The 27,570-nt window shown below is 39.8% G+C and overlaps 4 protein-coding genes across 4 annotated transcripts; 3 read left to right on the top strand and 1 right to left on the bottom strand.

The window, feature by feature from the left end:
• Positions 1-911: 911 nt before the first annotated feature.
• Positions 912-1,697, bottom strand: LOC110674220. The gene is made up of 2 exons (XM_021838371.1): positions 1,525-1,697; positions 912-1,471 (listed from the first exon to the last, which is right to left on the bottom strand). The coding sequence occupies exons 1-2, from the start codon at positions 1,594-1,596 to the stop codon at positions 986-988; spliced, it is 558 nt and encodes a 185-aa protein (XP_021694063.1). The 5' UTR covers positions 1,597-1,697; the 3' UTR covers positions 912-985.
• Positions 1,698-1,901: 204 nt separating this feature from the next.
• On the top strand, positions 1,902-17,418 carry LOC110674221 (epididymal secretory protein E1). Its single transcript, XM_021838372.1, has 4 exons — positions 1,902-2,182; positions 2,436-2,543; positions 16,862-17,031; positions 17,114-17,418. Exons 1-4 carry the CDS (start codon positions 2,047-2,049, stop codon positions 17,195-17,197), a joined length of 498 nt encoding a protein of 165 aa, XP_021694064.1. The 5' UTR covers positions 1,902-2,046; the 3' UTR covers positions 17,198-17,418.
• Positions 17,419-23,694: 6,276 nt separating this feature from the next.
• Positions 23,695-24,365, top strand: LOC5579510. The gene is made up of 2 exons (XM_001647754.2): positions 23,695-23,951; positions 24,015-24,365. Exons 1-2 carry the CDS (start codon positions 23,762-23,764, stop codon positions 24,293-24,295), a joined length of 471 nt encoding a protein of 156 aa, XP_001647804.2. The 5' UTR covers positions 23,695-23,761; the 3' UTR covers positions 24,296-24,365.
• A 287-nt stretch (positions 24,366-24,652) lies between these two features.
• LOC5579505 (protein NPC2 homolog) lies at positions 24,653-25,322 on the top strand. The gene is made up of 2 exons (XM_001647755.2): positions 24,653-24,762; positions 24,821-25,322. The coding sequence occupies exons 1-2, from the start codon at positions 24,690-24,692 to the stop codon at positions 25,195-25,197; spliced, it is 450 nt and encodes a 149-aa protein (XP_001647805.2). The 5' UTR covers positions 24,653-24,689; the 3' UTR covers positions 25,198-25,322.
• Positions 25,323-27,570: the final 2,248 nt, after the last annotated feature.

The raw sequence follows: 27,570 nt of genomic DNA, 5'->3' as shown, positions 1-27,570 counted from the left end.
TTACTGTTATTCTTCAGATTTTTATATGGATTTTCTTATAGAATCTTTTTGATTTCTCATGGATTCTTCCAGAAATTTACTCCACCAGTTTTTCCAAAGATTCCAGGCGCTCCATAAGGGAGTTTTTTCGAGGTTTCTTCCTTTCCTGAGAATTTCTCCAAGTATTACTTGGAAGCTTTCTCAGAAAAAATAACTGGCAAAACTGCTGAAAGCAATCTTAGATGAAATACTGGAGGAATTTCTAAAGAAAATCAAAAAAAAAAATGCTAGAGGAATTCCGGGATGAAATCCCAGTAGAACTCTTTAAGGAGAACCTGAATAAAACCTAGGTACTATATTTTGAGATATTCTTTGTTGAACCCCCTGAGGAATTCTTGGATGAATCTCTGGAGCGATGAATGAAGCAATTCCGCATCGAAATAATGGAAAAATTCGTAAGAAAACTCCGGAAAAAGTCACAAAAAGACTTCTGGGCAGTTAAAAAAACTCCAGGTATATACAAAAATAAAAAAAAAACTCCGGGTATTTTTTTTTTAGGAACTGAACATTTGTATGAAAAACACCTCTTAGAAAAAATCCAGAAAATGCTCTTGGGAAATATTTAGAAGGGGCTTTTTTGAAATATCAAAAATTAAATAAGGAGATATTCTGAAGGAACTCTTTGAGAGATTCTACAAGACATCCAACAAAAATTCCCGAACGAACTCTATACGATGTTCACAAGGAAATCATTGAAAATTTCCAGAGGGAACTCCTGGAAAAAATATTTAAAAAAATGATAGGGAAATTCCAGAAGGAAAAATGAAAAGTCCTGCATAAATTCACTCAGAAAAGCATATCGGAATACCTAAACTAATTTCAGGATAGACTTTTGGAAAAATTCCTCTATAGTATTCTATAGAATTCTATACTGAAACATTTTTTAACCAATAAAACCTCTTTATTTATTCTTATGTTCTTATACTACACTGGACTCGCCTAGACCCTACTGATTACTGCCGGCAGGTTCCACCCGCATCTTGGAAAGCCCCCCGGCCACCATCTCGTCGCCCTTGATCAGGTACATCTCAATCTTGTAGTGGCCGTCCTTCAGGAACGACTTGTACTCATCGCCGTCGAACGAGTAATCCTTGAACCAATACTCGGTCGGTTCCAGCGGACACTGGTCGTAGTGCGGAAAGTTGCTGATGTCCTTGAGCGATTCGTAGAGGTACAGCTTGTAGATCGAAGCCATATACTCGCAGAGGGGCTTCTCCAGCCCCAGCATGACCTCGTACTGGTCCGGCGAGTCTAGGGGGGCACGACTCAGCTTGAACTGCAGTTTGTAGCCGTTGTCCAGCGTGACCAGTTGGGTTATGAAGCCGGACACGGAGAAGGCCGTTTCGGACTTTTTGTCCAAGGTGTAGTTGTAGTGGAAGTAGTTCTCCGATCCGTCGATAGTTTCCATGCCGTCGAAGTGCATTTCGTAGTTCTGGGTGGGCGGTTCGTTTAATGGACGGGAAAAGGTGGTTGAAGAGTACTTACTTGTTCTTCTTCTGTCGAGACCAATCCGACTAAGGCTGTCAGGAGAATGATTTTCCTAATCCAACGTATCATCGCACGTGTGTAACGGTCGCCTTTGAGGTTGCGTTCCGTTGAGCATCCGCTATTTAAGGGCTTTCCAACATGGAAGCCACTTCCGATCGCTTTTCGATGGATTCATCAGATCCCCAGCAATAAAATGCCAGAACATGGTTCAACTCTCGATTGGTTAAGTCACGCGAATGAAAGCTCTCGTCACGCCTTATCTCCGGTGTTCTATCAGTAGTAGGCGTCCACCGGCTGGTGATGTGAGGGAAAAACGCTGCGACGACGGTCAACAAAGCAGGCCGCTATTCGCCGAAGTTAGTTCAAGTTTATTTGTCGAGCCGCGAGCATCCCATACGCGTTGTGTTGCTATAGTTTTGTGTCTTTCGGTGCGCCTACTTTGATATCCCTTTGACGTAAACAACCGCAACTATTTGCTGCTAGGTCACATTAGTTTGAGCGGAGATTACAAGAATTGCTATGAAGTGGACAGTTGGGATTACCATTTTGTTGGCGGGATTACTGGGTGCATCCGGAATTGGCATTCCGGTCCAAAACTGGCCTCTGCTGCGGTACCTGTACATGCTCAGGACGGGAATTCTATTCGAAGATTGCGGTAGGTTCTAAATACCAGCGGAAATCGCCTGATGCCAAATTGCCAAATTCCAACGGAAGGGCTCAAAGTCCACTGTCAATCAATTGTGGCGCGTCGCAAACTGCAACGAAGTCGACGCCGGCTGTCCAGGATGATAGATCACTGACAGCTCGATAAGCACATTAAGCGACAATGACTAAACAACGAACCCTTACAAATTACGCCGTCAAGTGTCACCTCATAAAATACTATTTCCCAAATACCCTCCATACAGGTTCCCAGTACGATGTCCTCTCGATTCGGCTGTCCAGTTGTTCCAGTTCGCCGTGCACGATGCCGCGTGGGTCGAATGTGACCGTAAATGCTGAATTCACCTCCAACGGTAAGTTTCGTCTCAGTCTGGCCGCCGCACGTAGTGACCCACTTAAATCAGCAAAAATTATACAAACCAATCGAACAAAAGCAAAAGTTCTCGATGATTGGTATTATAGTATTACTATTCTGTTTGTCCCGCAAACTACCGTCACAGTAGCCGTCGAGTTGCACTCAGTAGCCATAGTAACGTAACGCGGCGAAGCTCTGCAAATATTGACCGCCGACCCGACCAAAGCCATCTTTGATGAACGCCTTCATAAGCGTATGTGGTTATTAGAGCTAGGGGCGGAAACGGCGCCTTCGCATTAGAGGAGGTAGAAAGTGAAGGGTTTGAATAAGTTTCCAATGTTTTTTCGATAATTATCGTGAATCGATTAAAGTGCCATACAAAGGTTGGTCAAAACTTCAAAAGTGTCCTAAATCGATTGATCAACTTTATTTGATACTCTATGTACACAGAGACGCTGTTCCTCTTAATTGTGGGTTGTTTCAACGCAATTTTGTAGTTGAGCTCAATTATCCAATTTTGGCTAAATTCCCAAGGTTATCACCTGGGCGTTTGCCTTTAGTTCCATTATACAAATTTACTCAATTTTAGGTTGTTTTGAGGCAAAATTGAGTCCTTTCAACCTAAGCATAAGAAAAGTTGCATTCATCCAGATTTGGCTTATTATGCCAAAGTACCCCAATCGGACGCAGCCCAGCGTATACTTCCAGTTTTAGCTACCTTCAGGATACTGGGTTCGCCGTAGAGTTGAGCGAGCTCGTGGTTCATCCTTCGCCGCCACACGCCAATACGTTCTCCTGCATGCCGCCGAAGAGCGTCCTTAGCACTCGGCGTTCGAAAGCTCCAAGAGCTTGCAAGTCCTCCTCGAGCATAGTCCTCGATATCGAGTAAGGGAACCATAATGAAAGTTGATTTTTAAGGCTACCTCGATTCCCTTGGATTGCAGTTGCATTGGTTTTGTGTTCTTAAAATCGATACCTCCCTAACTCAATGGACCCTATAATTTCGAGTAATGGAGAGTTGACTGTTATTAATTTTAGGTATACCGTTTTGCATCGAATTCCCGGACACTTAGTACAATTTTAGCTATTTTTACATTTATATGCATTTTAATTTTAAACAATTATATACGAATCGGAGCCCAATATTAAGTTCTACATGTTGACACAATTTTCATCGTAGTAACCTGGTAAAATGATTGAAAAAATAAAAATAAACAAACCGTGTCATATTCAACGTTAGTTTTTGCGCTGGTTAGGTCGAAGTCTTAGATTCACTGCTTGAACGAATCTTGTAATTTCAAAGTATTGAAGCGCTCTGAAGTGATAGTGAGCATAATTGAGCTATATTATTGTGTCCAGTGATGTTTGCAAATGGTGAAAAGTGACAAAAACTGCTTATGTTTCCAGTATTTGTTAGAAACAATTGGTGTCCGGCTTTTGAAGCATGAAATTCTACCGTTTCGAAAACCGGACGCACCATACTTTTACTTTCTATTCATAGTGTTTGTTGCAAGAATATGAAAAAAAAAAAAATGTAATAATAGTGCTAATGACTGTTTTATAGTGGCTGAAAACATTACAAAGCTTAGGGAAGTGATGGATTGTGAGTGAGTGAGTGTTCAACTAAACACAAATAGTTGTTTAAGTCCTGCGCTATATTTCGTGATGGTGCTGTACATATTTTGCTCATATTTTGTTTTTCAAATTCCAAATTAAACGAATGTATGCTGTGTAATAAGAGGTAAGGAATGAATATTTAAAAAGTGCTATTCGACAGTCATTTCCTCATCCAGTGAGAAAAAAAGAATAAAGCTTAAACACCTGGGATTCGATTCGTGCATTAGTTTAACTAATTCTATTGATACAGAGGATACAAAGCTTTGCATACACTTTAATGCTTACTGCATAGGAGTAGTACACATTTTAAAATAATCAATTTTAGCTTCAATCGAATGTTATTCATTTCTAAGCGTTAACTGCTTAGATTAAAAATTACTTTATTATAGAGGCATTAAACTTTAAATAGGTTCTTATCCTAGCGTAAACTGTTCCTTCTTGTCTAAAGTTGATATGTTGAATTTTACAGTACATCAATTGCCTTTTTATAATTGTATCAAATCTCTATGTTGTTTGTAGAACATGTGAAAAAACTTTCTCGCAAATATCCATAAAATTCAAAGAATTTATTGATAATTTCAGAGTGTCCGGATTTCGAAGCAAGACATGCCACACATTTAGTGTATTTTTAGTGGTTTATATCCTATTACTCGTTATTTTTAACGCATTTTTGCTCTCAAAAGACTGTTGTTTTCATACTTCAACAAAATATTTCATCCCTTTATTTAAATTTCCTTGAAAAATATTAGGTTGAAGCAGCCCAGGTGCTCAAGTGTCCGGCTTTCGAATCAAAACGGTAGTAAACTCCTGGTTTTTCTAACTAAAATTCTTTCAACTATGTATGTTCGAAATTCCGGATACCTGAAGTTTTAGTGAATTTAGCTTGTAAATTGGTGACAGCATTCAAAACGACCATCATCTTGAGTCTCTCTAAAGTTTAGAGTCTAAACTAATGCTGTGAAATTCTAGAAAAAAAAACATGTGCTAACGTTACTCGAAATCATAAAGAAAACAACTTCTTATAATATAAAATAGATTCGATTTGTTTTCTTCTTCTTTGTGGCGTTACGTCGATTTGTTTTATTGAGTGCGATTAGAAGAATTAAAATATATGATTTCCATTACATTTCAACTAATAATTCCATACGCAATTCAAGTATGGTGCATCAGTTTATGACGCGAAAAGGAAGATAAAACTTCCAGAAAATCATTTCTATCTCAAAGGTGAAAATAATTATTATGATTAACCCTTACAGTATTGGGTGCCGACATCGAAGTTTTATGATTTTGTAACTTCGCAATCGTTTAAATGAGGTAAATTTTTAATTCATACGCTGAACATTTAAGATTCCATGATGTTTTTAGACTTAGGTCCAAATTTGTTGGGATACGGAAAATGGAAATGAGGTGAAAATTCAAGAAACCTTGTCAATATATTTTATTTAAATTAGTGTGAAATTGATCTGTTTTGCAGTACCGGGCACACTCGTTAGTTTGACCACACCTAATCTGAACACTTTTTAATTTGCACATCGTTCAGATTAAAAATGGTTTAAACGTCATTTTGCTCATGGAACGAAGTAAAGTGAAATGGAACATTGCGAAACCGAACGCAAAATCAAAACAAAACAGTGAAAGAGGTGACCAGAAACACGTTTCTAGGGTGACTAGATGTTCAAATTAAAAATGAACCCCGATGGTTTGCATGAGGTATCGTTCAAATTAAAGGGGGTGTACACCGAGTTAAGAAGAAATATTTCCAAAATAGACCCAATTAGGTAGTCCTATCATTTAAATTAAAATTTGTGCGAAAAATCATATTATTCAAGCCGTCACACGACCACTCCACAAGACGTACCAAAAGTGGCCATTTGAAGGCCTATCGGAACCTGTCACTGAATGTCCGAAAATAATCAGCACCACTTCATAATTCATGACATGGCATTTATTCACTTTTGGGTTGTAACAGGTGATAATATTTTGGAAAGTTTTCGACATGGTTTCTTGCATTTCCCCCATAATTTGCATTATGAAATACCCTAGGTACCCCAATAAATTTTCAACTAAGTCCAAAACCATCATTGAATTCAAAATTTTCAATGCCTGAATCAAAAACATAACTCATTTGTGATTTTCCCCGGAAATTTCATCAAAATCGTTAGAACGATTACGAAGTTACAACATTTTGAAACTTTGATGTCGGCAGCCAGTACTGCAAAGGTTAATATGATGATGCAATTTAACAATATGCCAACAAATATGACGTGCTAGAGGGGTTCATGAATTTTATTATCACAATTCTCTTCAATTGTGTTTTTATGGTTATTGAAATTACTTCATTTTAAGATTCCTTGTTCAAAACTGACTACAAACCCAAATTTTCAATAGATTTTGAGCTCCGGAAGTATTTTTTGAAAATACCTGAAAATTTAGGATCGAGTAACTGCAAATCAGATTGTAAAGTTCAACCATGTTTGTTCAAACGACCTCGCACTATGGCATCCCAATGCACACTGGGACAGGAACAGAATTGAGCCAGCCAAATCCTGGGAGTGCAGTTTTTTCTGGTTGGTATCTTTGTCGAATTTATTTGTTCTTTAGCTTGATGATAAAATTAGTTGAAAATTTCACCGTACATGGGGCTAGCGTTACAAACCGTTTTATTTCGCGTCCTAGAGCTTCCGCGTCTTCGGAAAAGTTTTAGAACGTGTGAAAATACGACAAGTTGTCGAAGATACCAAAGTTCGAGGGTATTTGTGATATCTGAATTCAAAATAACTATCCTAATTACATGCTTTCCATTATTATTTATTATATTGAAATATTTACAATACATTCTGTGAATTATGTCAGAGAACTGTCTCGGCTTGGTTATCATAGGATATGAAATATAAATTGTAGTAGGCCACAGCTAATGTCCAATTGGACTGCTTCTGGAAAAGACACAAGAGCTAACCACTTAAAAATTTCTAGATATTTTAACACCTCGCTAACAAAAAGTATATGAACATTGGCTTCTTTTGACATCTAACTTCGTGATACCTATAACCTAGTTTTCTTTGAATAGTAAATCATAATTGACAGAAAGTGTCAAAAATCTGGTAGTATAATGTAAAAATTAACAATACATCTTTTCTGTTTATATGGAAAACGAGGTTATTTTGAATTCAGATATCTGGAATACACCTATCCGGAAGACATTTGGTAGATAAAATAAAGCGTATTTCGCAACATTGATAAGGTTTTGCAAAAACTTGCAACTTTTTGAGTAAAGTAATAATGATATTTTTACAATAATTTATTCCAATTCTTTTCAATGCCATGCAATTACTAAAATTTCCAATTGAAAATAAGATTTTTTAAATAAGTTTATGCCATGTAATAAATTTTAATGAGCCATGATGTTCAAAATGAAACATTTCACGATTTTGACGTAAATCAGGATAAACAATTGAAAAGGGCCCAAGAGGTCTAGAGCCTTTTTCAGAAACGTTGCTGTTGAGCCCTTTTTAACCAGGCCGCGCAAACTAACACCACTCTCAGAAAGATTGGTGTTAGCTCTTCCTGATAGTGATATTGGTGACCGTGATCGAGTTGAATTGGGCTCAACAGCGGCTTGCAAAGCCAACGTTTACCAATGTCGATGTGCTCTTTTGAAATGTTTGTCCAAATAGTACACAGAACGTTATTATTATTTTGGTTATTTGCAATTTTTCTTCGTAACTTTGTTATTTGAAGTCCTAGAACTTTGGTGTTTTCGACAATTTGTCGTATTTTTACAGGTTCTAAAACTTTGCCGAAGACGCGGAGGCTCTAGGACGCAAAATAAAAAAAAAGTTTGTATCGCTGCGTCATCTATGCGACGAAATTTCCAATTAATTTTTATCATCAAAATGAAGAACAAATAAATCCAACATCAGTCTTAATTGACGCTTATATTGAGCTGTTCGATAATCCAATCCGCATGGTTATTAAATTAATCAACTCATTACGCGTGATAAAGATGGATAAATTATGGGTGACATTATGAAAAAAATCCACGTGCTCGGCTGGAATTTGAATCCCGCGCGTAATGAGTTAACTAATTCAAGATAAGAACAAAACAAACAGTTCACGATAAACCAAATCCACTCAAATTTTCGGTAGAAAGCGAGCTGCCATTATTTAATTTTAATATTTTATCCTTCTGTCACTGAGTGAAAGTTTATTTGTGAGATTTTTTCTTATTTCTTGTGACATAGATGTGAGAAAAATCTGAAAAAATACTGTTGTACTCAGAAAACGTTAAGCTACCATGTGCAAATAAAATTTGGCAACTTTTTAAAAAGTTCAAAAACTCAATTAGTGTCACTGGGACAAATTTGTTTAGGGTCTTCTCCATCAGATCTGACCCAGGCCCACCGAAGTCCAAATTCCTCACACAGGGCTGAAAATGTCCAACTTTCCGAAGTAAACGAACATTGAGTTTGGTTGTTCGTAAGAATCTTTTTGATAAGGATAAAGGAGGTTTTACTTTGAATCCAATGTTAATTAGGGTGTTTTTTTTTCTACAATTTTGTGAATTTTCAATGTTTAAACGTTTTGTATATATTTGATATGTACATTTTCTATACCTTTCGAATCACATATTGAGCATTTTTTTTTTCCAGTTCCTAGATTAAAAAAGCGTGAACACCCCTCATTTTAAATGTGTTTGCCCTAGGGTGCGGTTTACTTTTCAAAAGTTTTCAAAACCAAAAATTCGTGTGCACTTTCGAATTTTAATCACATAAAATGGGAAGCCTCAAATTTTGAGCCAAACATATTGAGATTTAAAGGTGACGCAAGCCATTTGAATGTGAATTTTCAAGTTAAGAAATGTGAACTTCAGTGAAGTCTTCATAACTTTGTTATTTTCCTACCAGTTTTGAATCTCTTGGCATCATTCTCTAGTGGTTATCACGCCCAATGGTATGGGTGCCCTAGTGTAGATATAGTTGTGAACCTTAGAGGAAAACAATATGCACTCTGTCTCGAAAAACACCCAGAATCCGGGTGTAAATTTTTCAAATTGGGTAATATTTCCATATACATTTTGATGAGTCTGGAAAGCGTGTGCAAGTTTCTTTGAGGAAAACAAAAACAAACTGTGTATGACGAGCGTATGCTAGTCTACGTGTGTTCAAATGTCACTAAGCTCTCTTCAAAATTAAATGTTTGAAAAGCTTGTAGAGTATCAAATTTGTTCAAAATGAAAACTAGTCTTAGGTACAAGTAGTTTTCTCTAAATGTTTCCTCTTTTTACTAAAAAAAAAACCAAACAGTTCAAGGCAAATTGGCTTTCTGCGGCGAAGAAGGTGGACAAGGTGGCTGCACAGAATCTGATGGCAGGGGTCAAGCGAAAGGCCCGGTAATTCGGATTTGAAAAAGCGGAAGCCTAACTGAATATTTTCCTGAATTTTATACAATTTGAACTTGAAAAAGAAGTATGATTTGATTTTTTAAATAAACGATTTCACCAATTTACACGCATTTTCTCTCGACCAAATTTTGACCGTATCACGCTTCAGGCCTAAAAAGGATACCTTCTTGGTCTTGGTTTTGTCATCTTGATGAGAATGTGGTTGAAATACCTTTGAGTTTTTTTTTTATGAAAATATGTGTTACCTCATTTCTTTTCTTGGTCCACCAAACAAATACCCTTCATTTGAGGGGTTTTGTTTAATTAGCTGGGTAGTGCTTTGTGAAGACCCAAGCTGACGTGTTTGTTTTCGTGAGCTACCGGACTGTTTTTTTTTTCGGTATTTGTTCGATTATGAGTGCGCTGCGGAGTGCTTTGTGGAATTTGTGATTTTGTTTTGTGTCATCAGAGCGATTTTTTGCATGAAAAGCAAAAGTGTTATTTTCCTCGCGTCTCTAGAGTTACTTTCTCAGTTAGTCTGTATGCTGTGGTGACCGCGTCCATCCATTTTGGATCGGCCGAAATTCCTCCGCTTCTGGTCCGGGAACTAATAGCGCGTCAAGCGTCCGATCGTCGCAAAATCCGTCTAAAGAATGACTCTCTAATAGCGTGAGGCCACGACAAACCAATTTCAGATTGGATTCCGCTCTCTTTCTCTTTCTCGGTGTATCTCTCTCTTTCTAGCGTTCTTCCAGAAACGAAGCTTCTCAGCCTTGGCTCCGCTCTTATATGAGTATGAAATTTCTCTCGACTAATTTCATTTCTCAATAACTGTGTTGCCAGTGATACTTGCATTTTATAACACAATACAGTTACGCAAATATCTCAGACAACGCAACAATCTGATTATTGACTCATAATTATAAGAATAACATTTTACTACCGCTTTAATTGTACCTCTATAATAAAATTTTAATCTTCCATATATAATCGCTTCTGATGACTACATATGCGTTAATAGGAGCTGAAAGCGGATTGTGACTGCTCAGTCGAGGATGAAGGATCAATTGGTGAGCTCATTTCATGCTTTTATTTCAAATCTATAAACTATGTATGACTGCACATTCAATCGGTACAACGGTGGAACGTATAATTTTTTAGCAAACTATGAATAGTTCGTCATTCTGAGTGTCGGCATAAGCTCTGTAGGTTTATTATTTAGGTTTAGTTATTTAGGTTTTACTTTTTTTAAAACACCCCTTTTACTTTTACTTTTGCAATTAAAATAAAACTTTGAATGGTTCGGCACTATAAATGTAGACTTGCCAAAGGTTTATTTTATTCAACAAACTTTGAATAATTTGCCACTGTAAGTGTCGGCATAAGAGTGTTCTATGATGGTCCATCCAATCGTTTTTTTTCTTTTTATAGGACTAAAATATGATAAATGACCTCAGGCATATAAGGTTGCCACTAGCTGAAGTTAAAAATAAGAAATTAAGGTTTGTTTGGTTATTATTTTTGCTTTTGCTTTTGCTTCTGCAAACCTTGAGCGTCTGTACTCCATGTTAGGAGCGGCTCACAACAGCGTCTGTTCCCCATGTCAGGGGCGGCTGATCATTGTCCGAGTGCCAGAGAAGGACTCTAAGCTAAACTGCGCACTATGGTCCTCCGAACATTTAGGGGGAATGGTCCTCCGGAAATCTAGGGGGTTGGTGTCAGGCCCTGCAAGCCAGCCGTAAAAAAATCAAGCAACGAATAATCAACGAGAGAATAAGAACCGGGACAATCGGCGAAGACCACAGCGACGTAAAGTGACTAGCGATTGGAAGCTCGGTACGTGGAACTGTAAATCTCTCAACTTCATCGGGAGCACACGCATACTCGCCGACGTGCTGAAGGACCGTGGATTCGGCATCGTAGCGTTGCAGGAAGTGTGTTGGAAGGGATCAATGGTGCGAACGTTTAGAGGTAATCATACCATCTACCAGAGCTGCGGCAATACACATGAGCTGGGAACAGCTTTTATAGTGATGGGTAATATGCAGAGGCGCGTGATCGGGTGGTGGCCGATCAATGAGGGAAAGTGCAAGTTGAGGATCAAAGGCCGGTTCTTCAACTTCAGCATAATAAACGTGCACAGCCCTCACTCCGGAAGCACTGATGATGATAAAGACGCTTTTTACGCGCATCTCGAACGCGAGTACGACAGCTGCCCAAGCCACGACGTCAAAATCATCATAGGAGATCTAGACGCTCAGGTTGGCCAGGAGGAGGAATTCAGACCGACGATTGGAAAGTTCAGCGCCCACCGGCTGACGAACGAAAACGGCCTACGACTAATTGATTTTGCCGCCTGCAAGAATATGGCCATTCGTAGTACCTACTTCCAGCACAGCCTTCCGTACCGATACACCTGGAGATCACCACAGCAGACAGAATCGCAAATCGACCACGTTCTGATTGATGGTCGGCACTTCTCCGACATTATCGACGTCAGGACCTATCGTGGCGCTAACATCGACTCCGACCACTATCTGGTGATGGTCAAACTGCGCCTAAAACTCTCCGTCGTTAACAACGTACGGTACCGACGACCGCCCCGGTATGACCTAGAGCGGCTTAAGCAACCGGATGTCGCAGCGGCATACGCGCAGCAACTCGAGGCTGCATTACCGGAAGAGGGTGAGCTGGACGAAGCCCCTCTTGAGGACTGCTGGAGAACAGTAAAAGCAGCCATCAACGATGCAGCTGAGAGCAACGTCAGGTACGTGGGACGGAGTCGACGGAACGATTGGTTCGACGAGGAGTGCCAGGAGGTTTTGAAGGAGAAGAATGCAGCGCGGGCGGTCATGCTGCAGCAAGGGACCCGGCAGAACGTGGAACGCTATAAACGGTAACGGCTACAGCAGACCCGCCTCTTTCGGGAGAAAAAACGCCGCCTGGAGGAGACGGAGTGCGAGGAGATGGAACAGCTGTGCCGGTCTCAGGAAACGCGTAGGTTCTATCAGAAGCTCAACGCATCCCGCAACGGCTTCGTGCCGCGAGCCGAGATGTGCAGGGATAAGGATGGGAGCATTCTGACGGACGAGCGTGAGGTGATCGAAAGGTGGAAGCAGCACTTCGACGAGCACCTGAATGGTGCTGGGAGCACAGGCAATGAAGGACGGGACAACGGAGGAAATGCCTTCGTCAGTACTGCGGAAGATGGAAACCAACCAGCCCCCACTTTGAGGGAGGTTAAGGATGCCATTCACCAGCTCAAGAACAATAAAGCTGCTGGTAAGGGTGGTATCGGAGCTGAACTCATAAAGATGGGTCCGGAAAGGCTGGCCATTTAATTTTCCGGAATATTTGGCCAAGATGATGTATTCAACCCCACCAGATGAAATGCCGTGGAACTCAAATGGAATACAAATATTTTAAATGAAACTGAAAGCAGAAAAAAAGCATATCAACAGAATTATGTAACAGGATGCAGTTTTAATGTTGGGTTGGTTGAATTAAACTGCAAAATAAATGTAAAATTTCAAATATATTATGTTTGAATTATATGTTGCTCAGCATTTCAGTAGCGATCGACTCATTCCTCCAAACCACTATACTAGTAACAAATCATATGAGAAAATTAATAATGAGAAAGGAAATTTGTTGTAGTTAAAGACTGTACTTGTTAAAGCTTCATAGTCATCATCAAATTGAAGGATTAAAACGTATTTTTCAAATAAAGCTGATGATCTCAAACTCAAACACACGTGTCTCTGTAAGCAAGGCGGATGGTACCTTGTTCGGACGGTGCGGCTTATTTTCAAAAAACTTTCGAAATCAAAAATTCTTCGGCTCTTTTGAATCAAAATCACATAAGCAGAGACGAACCAGCCAAGGGCTGAAAGTCTCTCTAATAAAGACAATAATAATATTAATAAAATCACATAACTAGGGGGGTCCGTAGCCTTGAGGTAACGCTTTCGCTTCATAAGCGGAAGGTCATGGATTCAATTCCCAGCCCCTCCAAAAAAAAATAACCCGTCCAGCCACCAGAAGACGCTGCACGGAGGACCGTGCTTAGGGGAACACATCCATCCTCCGTCAGTATCAGATGGTGACTGAGACAAACTGACCCACTTCGCAGGCAGCTAGCCTCAAACGACTCAGGAACACGGCAAAACGAACCACCGCAAGAGCAATTGACTATGGCTTATGGAAATCGATTGGACCAACAGCAGAGTACTCTCCTACCTGCTCGGTGTGAGAGCAAAAAGAGCGGAAGAGAGTGAAAGCAGATGTAAATATAGATTAGCTAAAAATAGAACTGTATCGGTAAGGAAGATACAGATAAAACTGATTCCGGCACAGTAGTGGCCACGAGCACGGAGTGCCTTAAAAAAAAAAAAAATCACATTACTTTAAAGTTAAAGCCAAACATAGTAAGATTTAAAGATAATGTTTAGTGAAATCTTCATAAATTTGTGTTTCTTAACCAATTTTGAAGCTCTTAGCATCATTCTCTTCAGAATCGAATTTATGAAAAATTTGTATAACATCAAATTTGTCTAAAATCAAAATTAATCTAAGTAGTTTTCTCCAAAATATCGCTCTTCTTACTTAAATAATATTTTTTGTTTGACCTTAACTTCATGAATACTTTACCGATTCTAAATATTTTACATGCTCTTGAACCTAGTTTAATTGTTGTTAAACACATTTGATTAAAAATATAGTAGTGACTTAGTTATTTACCAAAAGCTATCAAAATACTAAATTTTTCAAATTTTTGTCAGTTTATCGCTGATACTTAAGCTGATACTGTTTTATTTTTATTTTTGAATAGTTTTTGTTGATCAACTAAATCAAAACAATTTGTAATAACATTTGTTGTTTACATAGTTTAAAGGTTAAGGACTGTTCATTTTATAAAGTGGACACCTTGTTTATGCTATATCTTTTTTATTTATTGATGAAATCGTAAACGGTTTTCTGTGTATCGTTCAACTATTATTCCACAATGTTATGAAAATACAGAAACTTACAAAATGCTTTCGGTTGAAGAACTAAACAGTTTTTGCAAAAACTCCTAAGAGAAACTGTTCGTCAAGTTTAAGCATTATTTTTCGCATGAAAAAAAATCCTAAATTTAATGAACAAATTGTATGTTGGTATCCTTTACTATTCAACTTAAGGTAGAGCTTTTAAAACATCAATAATATTCCATCAGTTCCTGACGCTGAGTCACTTTAGTGATCTATTCCTTATGGTCAAATTTGCTGATACACCATCTTTTTACTACCAGCAAAAAAGTAAAGTAATAAGCGTGTTCAAAACTGGTTTAGATTACTAAAGAAACTATATATGTATAAAAAAGCAAAATCTTGAGTTTTAACCGCATTCTTGGGTACCAAATTTACTCTTTATGGTCGTTTTATTCAAAAATCCCATACTTTTAAAATTATATACGCATGTTTATCGATCTAGAGCAAACTGTAAGCGTTTTTCTCAAAATATTTTGATAGCTAGTCTCAGAATAACACATTCTGAAAATAATACATGCAAAATAAATTTGATTTAATTCAAGCAGTGTTCCCAATCTTGATGATTGTCATTGTGCTTTGAGTGGTCTTCTGAAAATAAATTATTTGTTTTTCTATTGTGCTTAGAATATGACGTGGGGACTAAATCAGCAACTCTATGAAGGCGTAAGTTATTTTTATTATAAATACTATATTATTACTTCCGTCTGAACGTACTTTAAACCTTAAAAATCTACTCATATCAGTTCAATTTAAATTTAAGATATTTCTCTTAAAAAAAATTGCTTCTCCAAAAATAACTTGATATTTTTTAGCAAGCTTCTAATTGATGATGCTTTCTAAGTACAACCATTTTTTGAAAATAAAAAATATAAATTGTCGAATTTTTCTGCCGATTTTTAATAATCTTTGATTTTGATAACCTCCAAAAATCGACCGTTCTAAACGTTGTGCCTTATTAGTGTGAAATCATATTATTTTGGTAACTTTTTTATTACCACAGCATTGTACAATATTAGTCGAACGATGTACAGAAAACCGATTTCGATTTCATTGATAAATTAAAAAGATATTGCATGTGCAAAGTGTCCACTTTATAAAATGAACAGTCCTTAAGATGAATCGAAGCCAAAGTTCAAATTTTCAAGAGCACGGATCTGGAGAACCAAACATCCGCTTGAGCTGAAAACCTAATCGATTGTTCACCACCAGCTAGTGACCAATCGATTGAGTTTTCAGCTTAAACGGAAATTTGGTTCTCCAGATCCGTGCTCTTGAAAATTTGAACTTTGGCTTCGATTCATCTTCACCTTAAAAACAAACGAATTACCTTCAAAAACATGTAAAAGATTTGGAATCAGTTGAGTATTTATTAGGGGGAATAGTTTGGTGAAAACTACTTTTAACTAAGTCTAGTTTTGATTTTTTACCAATTTTAAATTATAAAAACATTTAATAAATTTAATTTTGAAGTGAATGATTCAATGGGCTTCAACATCCCAGAAAGTATGGGCACGACTTGACCAAACTTCCATTTTGAGATTACTGCTGATATAAATCTGATTTTCACACATTTTATTCTTGCATTTATCTAGAGCGATTTTTTTTTCGCTACATGTTTGTTGATGGTGTTGCCAAAAACCTTTGGTGGTACAGTGGTAAGATGCCCTATTTCTAATCCAGAGGTCCCGCGTTTGAGGCTTGCTGGAAACATTTTTTTTATTTTCATCCAAATTTTTTAACATCGTATATCTGATCGCAGAAAGTCTAAAAGAGTAGTGCCAAGTACGCATTTAGCCTCCACTTTGGTAGGTATATAGCCTTTTCGTGCATTCTATACGATTGAATGATGTAAAACAAAAGTTATACTAACCAAAATGTTGACTGGGTAGTTCTTGGCAATTTTTAGATATTTTAGTTTCTCCCATATTGTCTCAAAATTTACACTTGGTATTCCATTTACTCAATGCGTACTTTTGTCGTGTTAGAAATATATGCAGTTATGGGCAGTTCACTGAACATTACATTTTATAACTTGAAAACTCACCTCCAATTCGCTTGCGCCCCCTCTAAATCTTAATATTTTTGGCTCAATTTTGGAGGTTTCTCTTGTTATGAGATTCACAAAAGCATACGAATTTCCGGTTTTGAGAACTTTAGCAAAAAGTAGGCCGCAACTTTTTGTTCATTAATTTCCTAATAACTAGATAATAATAATAATTTATTTAATAACCATTTAAATAATTCCCCCTTATTTACACCACTGCACACCATCTGTATCTTCCCTTCCAGGTTCTCCCACGACGTCCACCCTCAAACACGAGGCCTACTTCATCTTGAATGCAATCAAAACGAAAGCCACCATCACGCCTACTACGTGCGAGGGTGTGGCTTGCCCCCTCCAGAGCGACCTCGGCCTACTGTTCAGCGCTTCGATCTACGTAAACCCAACGCTTCCGGCGGTAAGTCCATATTTGACCGCGTCAAAAATAAAAGGGATTTTCCTACAGATAAACTCTCTGTCTCTATCTCGATTCCCAACAGCTGCGCGGAAAGCTACGCTGGGAGCTGAAGAACGACAGCAAGGAGGTGGTGCTGTGCTACCAGGTTCCGATTTCGATCAGCTAGCTTGCTCGAATGGGGGGAAGCTTTCGCGAAAGCTCGCGGAGGGATTGAAGCGCCATCTGGTTTTGGTTGCGAGTTTCGCGAGTTGACGGCGTGAGGCAAGATGATACGGTGAGACTTTTGTGATTTATGATTCAAACGCTCGGTATGAAATGTGAATTTATTCTAGTCTTCTTGGAGATTGTTTGGTGTTAATGAGAAATATATTCTGTTAAGCTGATAAATCTGTTTCTTATTTGACTACAGTTATGAAGAGTTTAATCAAACACAGTGGTTTAAGTGTAATAACAAACAAGGAGTAGAAAGTATATAGCCGGATTTTAATAAAACTTGGTAGAGCAAATGCTAATTATCATGAAACATGTAAAGACAGAAAATAAATTGAAGGCAAAAAAAAAACTCGAAAACTGAAAAAGAATAGAAACAAAACAAACTAAATTGAAAATAGAAAAAAACACACACACACACACACACACACACACACACACACACACACATAATAACCATAAGAAAACGCGTGAAGGTAGAAGCAACGGAGGAAACAAGTGATAAAGATAACTTAAAACTAAATATTAAGAACAAAGTAAAGAGTACTACAAAGCAAAAATAAATAAAATAAATGCGCAGATAGAGGCCACAAGCCAGAAGACAGAACTCAGAATACAAAAGAGAGAAGACAGACGACAGAAGATAACACAAAAAATATATAGAATACAGAAGAGAAAACAAAAAAAAAGAGAGAAGACAGAAAATAGAATACAAAATAGAGAAGGCAGGAGCCAGAAGCCAGATGTCTGGAGCCAGAGGCCAGAAGTCAGAAGACAGAAGAATTCAGAATATAAAAGAGAGAAGACAAAAACCAGAAGATGAAATAAAAAAGATAGAGGACAGAAGATAGAAAAAAATATAAACAAGAAGCCAGAAACAAGAAGTCAGAGGCCAGAAGACAGAAGTCAGAATATAAAAGAACAAGAGGGAAGACAACAGATAAAACAAAAAGGAGAGAAATCAGAATCCAGAAGCCAGAAGATAGAAGTCAGAATACAAAAGAGAGAAGATTGGAGCCAAAAGCCAGAAGACAGAGGCCAGAGGCCAGAAGACAGAAGTTAGAATACAAAAAAGAAGACAGAAGATAGAAGATAAAACAAAAAATTTAGAAGACAGAAATCAGCAACCAGAAGCCAGAAGTCAGAAGCCAGAAGCCAGAAAACAGAAGTCAGAAATCAGAATACTAAGAGAGAAGACAGGTGCCAGAAGCCAGAAGTCAGAAGCCAGAAGCCAGAGGCCAGAAGACAGAAGTCAGAAAACAAAAGAGAGAAGACTGGAGCCAGAAGCCAGAAGTCAGAAGACAGAAGCCAGAGGCCAGAAGTCAGAATTCTAAGAGAAAAAACAGGCACCAGAAGTCAGAGGCCAGAAGTCAGAAGACAGAAGTCAGAATACAAAAGAGAGAAGACAGAAGGCAGAAGATAAAACAAAAAAGATATAACACAGAAGATAAAACAAAAAAAAAAGAGAAGACAGAAACCAGAAGCCAGAAGCCAGAAAACAGAAGTCAGAATACAGAAGAGAGAAAACAGTAGCCAGAAACCAGAAGTCAGAAGCCAGAAGCCAGAGGCCAGAAGTCAGAATTCTAAGAGAAAAAACAGGCACCAGAAGCCAGAAGTCAGAGGCCAGAAGTCAGAAGACAGAAGTCAGAATACAAAAGAGAGAAGACTGGAGCCAGAAGCAAGAGGTCAGAAGCCAGAAGCCAGAAGTCAGAATACAAAGAGAGAAGACAGTAGCCAGCAACCAGAATTCAAAAGCCAGAAGCCAGAGGCCAGAACCCAGAAGACAGAAGTCAGACAGGAGTCAGAAGCCAGAAGCCAGAAAACAGAAGTCAGAATACAGAAGAGAGAAAACTGGAGCCAGAAAACAGAAGTTAGAATACAAAAGAGAGAAGACAGAAGGCAGAAGATAAAATAAAAAAGATAGAAGACAGAAGATAAAACATAAAAGAGAGAAGACATAAACTAGAAACCAGAAGTCAGAAGCCAGAAATCAGAATACAAAAGAGAGAAGACAGGAACCAGAAGACAGAAGTCAGAAGCCAGAAGCCAGAAATCAGAAACCAGAAAACATAAGTCAGAATACAGAAGAGTGAAGGCTGGAGCCAGAAGCCAGAAGTCAGAATACAAAGAGAGAAGACAGTAGCCAGAAACCAGAAGTCAGAAGCCGGAAGCCAGAGGTCAGAAGTCAGAGTTCTAAGAGAAAAGACAGGCACCAGAAGCCAGAAGTCAGAAGCCAGAGGCCAGAAGTCAGAAGACAGAAGTCAGAATACAAAAGAGAGAAAACTGGAGCCAGAAGCAAGAGGTCAGAAGCCAGAAGCCAGAAGTCAGACAGGAGTCAAAAGCCAGAAGCCAGAAAACAGAAGTCAGAATACAGAAGAGAGACGACTGGAGCCAGAAGTCAGAAGTCAGAAGCCAGAAGCCAGAGGCCAGAAGCCAGAAGACACAAGTCAGAAGCCAGGAGTCAGAATACAAAAGAGAGAAGACAGGAGCCAGAAGCTAGAGGCCAGAAGCCAGAAGTTAGAATACAAAAGAGAGAAGACAGAAGGCAGAAGATAAAATAAAAAAGATGGAAGTCAGAAGATGAAACAAAAAAGAGAGAAGACATAAACCAGAAACCAGAAGCCAGAAATCAGAAGCCAGAAGCCAGAAAACAGAAGTCACAAGTCAGAAAATAAAGAGGGAAGACAGGAACCAGAAACTAGAAGTCAGAAGCCAGAAGTCAGAAGACAGAAGTCAAAATACAAAAGTGAGAAGACTGGAGCCAAAATCCAGAAGTCAGAGGCCAGAAGCCATAAGACAGAAATCAGAATATAAAAGAGAGAAGACAGGAGCCAGAAGACAGAAGTCAGAAGCCAGAGGCCTGAAGCCAGAAGCCAGAATACAACAGAGATAAAACATGAGATAAAATAAAATAAAAAAACATAAGCCAGAGGTCAGAAGAGACAGAAGAGACAGAAGAGACAGAAGAGACAGAAGGGACAGAAGAGACAGAAGAGACAGAGGGACAGGAGAGGACAGAAGACAGAAGAGACAGAAGAGACAGAAGAGACAGAGAGACAGAAGAACAGAAGAGACAGGAAGAGAAGAGAGATAGAAGAAAACAGAAAGACAGAAGAGAGAAGGAGACAGAAGAGAAACAGAAGAAGACAGAAGAGACGAAGAGGACGAAGAGACAGAAGAGACAGAGGAGACAGGAGAGACAGAAGAGACAGAAGAGACAGAAGAACAGAAGAGACAGAAGAGAACAGAAGAGACAGAAGAGACAGAAGAGGACAGAAGAGACAGAAGAGACAGAAGGGACAGAAGAGACAGAAGAGACAGAAGAGGACAAGAGACAGAAGAGACAGAAGAGACAGAAAGAAGACAGAAGAGACAGAAGAGACAGAAGAGCCAGAAGAGACAGAAGAGACAGAAAGAGACAGAAGAGACAGAAGAGACAGAAGAGACAGGAGACAGAAGAGACAGAAGAGACAGAGAAGAGACAGAAGAGACAGAAGAGACAGAAGAGACAGAAGAGACAGAAGAGACAGAAGAGACAGAAGAGACAGAAGAGACAGAAGAGACAGAAGAGACAGAAGAGGACAGAAGAGACAGAAAGAGACAGAAGAGACAGAAGAGACAGAAGAGACAGAAGAGACAGAAGAGACAGAAGAGACAGAAGAGACAGGAAAGAGACAGAAGAGACAGGAAGAGACAGAAGAGACAGAAGAGACAGAAGAGACAGGAAGAGACAGAAGAGACAGAAGAGACAGAAGAGACAGAAGAAGAAAAAACAGAAGAGACAGAAGAGACAGAAAGAGACAGAAGAGACAGAAGAGACAGAAGAGACAGGAAGAGAGACAGAAGAGACAGAAGAGACAGAAGAGACAGAAGAAGAGGACAGAAGAGACAGAAGAGACAGAAGAGACAGAAGAGACAGAAGAGACAGAAGAGACAGAAGAGACAGAAGAGACAGAAGAGACAGAAGAGACAGAAGAGACAGAAGAGACAGAAGAGACAGAAGAGACAGAAGAGACAGAAGAGACAGAAGAGACAGAAGAGACAGAAGAGACAGAAGAGACAGAAGGGACAGGAAGAGACAGAAGAGACAGAAGAGACAGAGAGACAGAAGAGACAGAAGAGACAGAAGAGACAGAAGAGACAGAAGAGACAGAAGAGACAGAAGAGACAGAAGAGACAGAAGAGACAGAAGAGACAGAAGAGACAGAAGAGACAGAAGAGACAGAAGAGACAGAAGAGACAGAAGAGACAGAAGAGACAGAAGAGACAGAAGAGACAGAAGAGACAGAAGAGACAGAAGAAACAGAAGAAACAGAAGAGACCGGATAAACAGAAGAGACAGAAGAAACAGAAGAGACAGAAGAGACAGAAGAGACAGAAGAGACAGAAGAGACAGAAGAGACAGAAGAGACAGAAGAGACAGAAGAGACAGAAGAGACAGAAGAGACAGAAGAGACAGAAGAGACAGAAGAGACAGAAGAGACAGAAGAGACAGAAGAGACAGAAGAGACCGGATAAACAGAAGAGACAGAAGAAACAGAAGAGACAGAAGAGACAGAAGAGACAGAAGAAACAGAAGAAACAGAAGAGACCGGATAAACAGAAGAGACAGAAGAAACAGAAGAGACAGAAGAGACAGAAGAGACAGAAGAGACAGAAGAGACAGAAGAGACAGAAGAGACAGAAGAGACAGAAGAGACAGAAGAGACCGGATAAACAGAAGAGACAGAAGAAACAGAAGAGACAGAAGAGACAGAAGAGACAGAAGAGACAGAAGAGACAGAAGAGACAGAAGAGACAGAAGAGACAGAAGAGACAGAAGAGACAGAAGAGACAGAAGAGACAGGAGAGACAGAAGAGACAGATGAGACAGATGAGACAGAAGAGACAGAAGAGATAGAAGAGACAGAAGAGACAGAAGGGACAGAAGAGACAGAAGAGACAGAAGAGACAGAAGAGACAGAAGAGACAGAAGAGACAGAAGAGACAGAAGAGACAGAAGAGACAGAAGAGACAGAAGAGACAGAAGAGACAGAAGAGACAGAAGAGACAGAAGAAACAGAAGAAACAGAAGAGACCGGATAAACAGAAGAGACAGAAGAAACAGAAGAGACAGAAGAGACAGAAGAGACAGAAGAGACGGAAGAGACAGAAGAGACAGAAGAGAAGAAGAGACAGAAGAGACAGAAGAGACAGAAGAGACAGAAGAGACAGAAGAGACAGAAGAGACAGAAGAGACAGAAGGGACAGAAGAGACAGAAGAGACAGAAGAGACAGATGAGACAGAAGAGACAGAAGAGACAGAAGAGACAGAAGAGACAGAAGAGACAGAAGAGACAGAAGAGACAGAAGAGACAGAAGAGACAGAAGAGACAGAAGAGACAGAAGAGACAGAAGAGACAGAAGAGACAGAAGAGACAGAAGAGACAGAAGAGACAGAAGAAACAGAAGAGACAGAAGAAACAGAAGAGACAGAAGAAACAGAAGAGACAGAAGAGACAGAAGAAACAGAAGAGACAGAAGAGACAGAAGAGACAGAAGAGACAGAAGAGACAGAAGAGACAGAAGAGACAGAAGAGACAGAAGAGACAGAAGAGACAGAAGAGACAGAAGAGACAGAAGAGACAGAAGAGACAGAAGAGACAGAAGAGACAGAAGAGACAGAAGAGACAGAAGAGACAGAAGAGACAGAAGAGACAGAAGAGACAGAAGAGACAGAAGAGACAGAAGAGACAGAAGAGACAGAAGAGACAGAAGAGACAGAAGAGACAGAAGAGACAGAAGAGACAGAAGAGACAGAAGAGACAGAAGAAACAGAAGAGACAGAAGAGACAGAAGGGACAGGAGAGACAGAAGAGAAAGAAGTAACAGAAGAGACAGAAGAGACAGAAGACACAGAAGAGACAGAAGAGACAGAAGAGACAGAAGAGACAGAAGAGACAGAAGAGACAGAAGAGACAGAAGAGACAGAAGAGACAGAAGAGACAGAAGAGACAGAAGAGACAGAAGAGACAGAAGAGACAGAAGAGACAGAAGTGACATAAATATATTAGTTATTGTAACTGCATTAACGTTCCAAATAGCAACCATTTGAAAGCATTTTGAGTCATGGATGATTCAGATCTTATCGAATTATCTGTAAACAATTTATTTTCGAGAATTCTCCACAATCATCAACACAATACAATCACCTAATCACAATGCAATCCCTCTTACGGAAGCCCTCTCTGTTATTGTGCCATTCGCGTCACCCAGGTCATAAAACGGAGTCCCAGCTTTCCCCTAGATAATGACACACATCTGGCAAGCCTAACCCAGTTTGTTGGTTTGATCCAGCTGAACATTTTGCACACCTGGTCACCTAGATAGCATCGTCTGCCTCCAACGAACTGCGTTCCCACAATGATAAGCCGCAATCTCGTCAACTGTTTTAGGCTATATAACCCCAGAGGGCTCAGCAATGGCAAGGTCAGTCATCGCTTAGCTTCTGAAAAGCCATCTCGCCTGAACCCACCCCAAAATGCGTCGCTCTCTAGCTCTGGTAGCGCTTCTGTCGGCCGTGGCCTTCGCCCAAGACGGAACTCTTCATACGCATCCTTGCACCGGTGGACTTCCACATCCCAACTGGGTCCGGATCGAGGGATGCACCCAGATGCCCTGCAAGCTGATCCGCGGCCAGGACGTCAACATGTGGCTGGAGTTCACTGCCCGTGAGTATCCGCGTAGACTACGCTGTAGATCGCACTTAATCTGTTCTCTTTCCACGTCTCTAGTGTCCAGCTTCGACGGTCTCACCACCAAGGTCATGTCCACGGTCGGTAATGAGATCAACGTTCCGTATCCGCTTCCGTCGGACAAGTCGAACGCCTGCAACTGGCTAGTGAACACCCGGTGCCCCGTCGACTACAACGAAGACGTCGAGTACCATCTGAACTTCTACGTGAGCTACATCTACCCGGAGGTTCCGGATCTGAAGCTGGAGATCAGCCTGATCGATAACTACAACCACGTGCAGTCGTGCTTCGTCGTGGACACTTCTGTGGTGTCGTCGTAGACTGTTGAACCCCTCTATCTAAGACTGAAATAAATGGTTACGAATTTAGTTCTGTAAGATGCATCCAACATCTGCTAAGTAGTTTTGATTTGTGTCAACGATGACGAGCCTGCTCGACGACGAACACCTGTTCTACACAATGAATACGGTACTTGAGATAGCTGCCCTCTTATCAGCTTGCAGCCATAAAAGTAAACTAGTGGAATGCAGTTTTCGAGGGGAGAATTTCCGCGCCTGATTGGGAAGAGCTGAGAAGGGACTTTGAAGGACAGGTTATCAACATAGTTTTATCACTTCGATTAACGCTGATTAGTCAACGGGCAGCGAACTATTTAAAGCGACTCGCGTGATAACGATCCATCAGTTTCGGTTGGTCTTCAAATCCCCTATCACAATGAGTTCATACGTAGTAGTTCTGTTGGTAGTTCTTCCACTAGTGTTCGCCGACGTAGTTCCGGTCAAGGAATGTGAGTTGTCCAGTCATAGTTGTTCCTAGAACTTCTTCTAATCGCTTCACCCAAACAGGCAAGGCCGGTTCGTTGCCGAGTTCCGTGGACGTCCAGGGATGCAAGAAGGTTCCGTGTGAGCTGAAGCGCGGCGAAGACGCCGTGGCCTTCGTGGACTTCAGTGTCAGCGACGAGGTGGCCAAGTTGCGACCGATTGTCTACGCTACGGCCTTGGGTTTGACGATTCCGTTCGAGCTGCCATCGGATAGGCAGGATGCTTGCGAGTGGTTGGAGGGATCCAAGTGCCCGCTGTCGGCTGGGGAAGATGTGAGGTACGAGTTGAGGTTGCCGGTGGAGCAGAGCTATCCACCAATTGCGGTGGATGTGGAGCTGAGGCTGGTGGATCAGGACGATGAGATCGTGAGCTGTTTCAGTGTTCAAGGAAAGGTTGTGTGAGTGTAATTGGGAGGTTGTAAATTAGTTTTAAATATTTTGATAAGATTGAAGAGGGTTTTACAAAGGAATATTTTTTAAAGTGTGGGAAATATTGTGATATGAAATAAATTAATTAAAAAACGGAATCTGGATTTTTATTAGGGTTTTGACTTATGCAGGGGTTTTCAAACATTTTTAACTCTCGGAGCACGTTTTAAAATAAAATTGTTGCGTCCAGCACATTTTCATGACTACAGGATTGGACATACACCCATGTTTAAAATGCACCAAAGTCATTTTACCACACAAAATTGTGAACTTCTGATAGCTATATCTTTGCCGTTTCTCAACGGATTCTTTTGATTTTTCTATGATGAACTACAAATTACCCAAGTGTTTAGCAACGATTTTAAAAGTAGTGTGAAAACTATTGATTCAAAAGTTACAGGTAACAAAAAAAAATGCAGGCAAACCGTAACCTAATGGAAAAAAAAACTATGCGTCGAATCATCTTTATGTCTTCAGCGCATTTGTTCCTGAAAGTGCTGAAGCTATCAAGTTGATACAGCACATAATTTTTCTATGATGAACTACCATTGCAATGGTATTGCATTGTGCGGTTTTCGGTGACAGTAAGTGACAGATTTGCGATGACTTTTGAGGGTTTCATAATCCAAGCCAGCTGTCTCCTCTCTATAGGCCTTTTCATGTGACAGGTCCTTCTATGCATTTGTTTACATCGGTGGAGAACCAGTGCTAACACGAGTCTGTCATCTCCATAGAAGAACTGTCACAGAGCTTCCCGATCAGCTGGTTTTAAACGTCTTGTGAATAGGCCTATCAGTTCTCAACTAGTTGTCCTGGCATGCTGTGAAGTAGGCCATGCCAAAATCCCTTAGAAAATGTTAGTATAGTGTAGCCCATATTTTTTCTATTTGTCCGGTTGGTATTCACCAATGTTATAACTCACTAACACGACGCATCCCTTGTCCTGCAGATGGCGCTAGTGAGAAAAGAAATGACATACGAAATACGAAGGAAAACAATGTGTGCACCTCTGGTTGAGAGACGCGTTTCCAAAAATCAGGGGGGGTTGTGTACAAGACACGACCGCATGACGTTAACTACGCCAAGTGATTTTCTGCATTTGAATTTTAGTCGATTGTCATAGTTTCAGCCTTCCTTTAGTTCAAACTCTAACATAATATCGTAACGGTCGCAACATTATAGATTTTCAATTGACACCCAGTATATTGCCGTAAGACGTAGTTATATATTGCATTACAACGGCACTGCAGCAGCTTCCTCGGAAACATCCTCAAATTGCCGGATTGTCAATTATTCGTAATAAATTAATTATTGTATGCTGCTATGCGATGAATTGAGAAATTATAGCAAGTATGTGGTAAACACATTAGGGAATATTACACAATCAACTCTTTAAAACACATTTGTTGGCTCCGGAAAGTGCCGATTGAATTGTTGAATTTGCGTAACACGGACACATTTTGGCGGCTTTAGTCGATTTTCTTCAGCCATCTCGAACAAATTAAAGAATATTACACAATTAACTCTTCAAAACACATTTGTTGGCTCCGGAAAGAGCCGATTGAATTGTTGAATTTGCGTAACACGGACACATTTTGGCGGCTTTGGTCGATTTTCTTCAGCCATCTCGAACAAACAGCTTGCCTCTGGTAGCGAGGAGCTGAGCAGGTTTGCAGGAGCTCTTACCAGCTCGAAAGCGAAAACAGAATGAAATCGAATTCAACGAAGAAGGGATGCTTTATACCCTTAGAATAGCAGGTGATGCTCCTCCTTTCAGATTCTTCGTTTTCTTATCTGGGAAATAGGCTATATGAAACTGATGTCTGGGTAAGGGAATTACAAGATTAGCATTATGCTGTTATTGCATCCCGACGGCACTGCAGCAGCGTCTTCGGAAACATCCTCAAATTGCCGTATTGTCAATTCGTCCCCTTAATGCTACAACTAGATAACTCAAAAATTGGAGGTTTTGAGTTGAGTATACCAAAATATTGGTCTTAACTAGCTCTATAACATATCCAAAGCTCATAATCGTGTGATTTGAAACAACAATGTTATAGTATATTTTCAAAACTAGACATCTCAACGTAGAACAAACGTATTTTGTGCTAAAACTAGGTAACTCGAGTTACCTAGTTTGAGCTCCGAAATTTGCTCTCATACAATTATGCTTATTTGGGTGCTACAACTGGATATCTCATAAAAATTTAAGAAACAACTACTACGAAAACAAAATGGAAAACTAGTCTCGTGTAGAGCTCCTGCAGTATCTATATGGTCATAAATTGGTCAACAATTTAATGAAAAACTTCGAAATTGTTTATTGTATGCTATTTTATTACATAT

Source organism: Aedes aegypti, chromosome 1 (genome assembly GCF_002204515.2).
Source record: "Aedes aegypti strain LVP_AGWG chromosome 1, AaegL5.0 Primary Assembly, whole genome shotgun sequence".
Lineage (NCBI taxonomy): Eukaryota > Metazoa > Arthropoda > Insecta > Diptera > Culicidae > Aedes > Aedes aegypti.
Note: the sequence above shows the minus strand (reverse complement) of the source record. Positions and strands in the feature narration are given on the sequence as shown.

What these genes read in the sequence shown, in the direction of transcription:
- LOC5579510 (XM_001647754.2), top strand. Translation starts at nt 23,762, where the DNA reads ATGCGTCGCTCTCTAGCTCTGGTAGCGCTTCTGTCGGCCGTGGCCTTC. An exon ending in GTGGCTGGAGTTCACTGCCC is followed by an intron (nt 23,952 to 24,014) that starts GTGAGTATCCGC and finishes CCACGTCTCTAG; the next exon opens with TGTCCAGCTTCGACGGTCTC.
- LOC5579505 (XM_001647755.2), top strand. Translation starts at nt 24,690, where the DNA reads ATGAGTTCATACGTAGTAGTTCTGTTGGTAGTTCTTCCACTAGTGTTC. An exon ending in CGTAGTTCCGGTCAAGGAAT is followed by an intron (nt 24,763 to 24,820) that starts GTGAGTTGTCCA and finishes TCACCCAAACAG; the next exon opens with GCAAGGCCGGTTCGTTGCCG.
- LOC110674221 (XM_021838372.1), top strand. Translation starts at nt 2,047, where the DNA reads ATGAAGTGGACAGTTGGGATTACCATTTTGTTGGCGGGATTACTGGGT. An exon ending in AATTCTATTCGAAGATTGCG is followed by an intron (nt 2,183 to 2,435) that starts GTAGGTTCTAAA and finishes CCCTCCATACAG; the next exon opens with GTTCCCAGTACGATGTCCTC. An exon ending in TAAACCCAACGCTTCCGGCG is followed by an intron (nt 17,032 to 17,113) that starts GTAAGTCCATAT and finishes GATTCCCAACAG; the next exon opens with CTGCGCGGAAAGCTACGCTG.
- LOC110674220 (XM_021838371.1), bottom strand. Translation starts at nt 1,596, where the DNA reads ATGATACGTTGGATTAGGAAAATCATTCTCCTGACAGCCTTAGTCGGA. An exon ending in TCTCGACAGAAGAAGAACAA is followed by an intron (nt 1,472 to 1,524) that starts GTAAGTACTCTT and finishes CCGCCCACCCAG; the next exon opens with AACTACGAAATGCACTTCGA.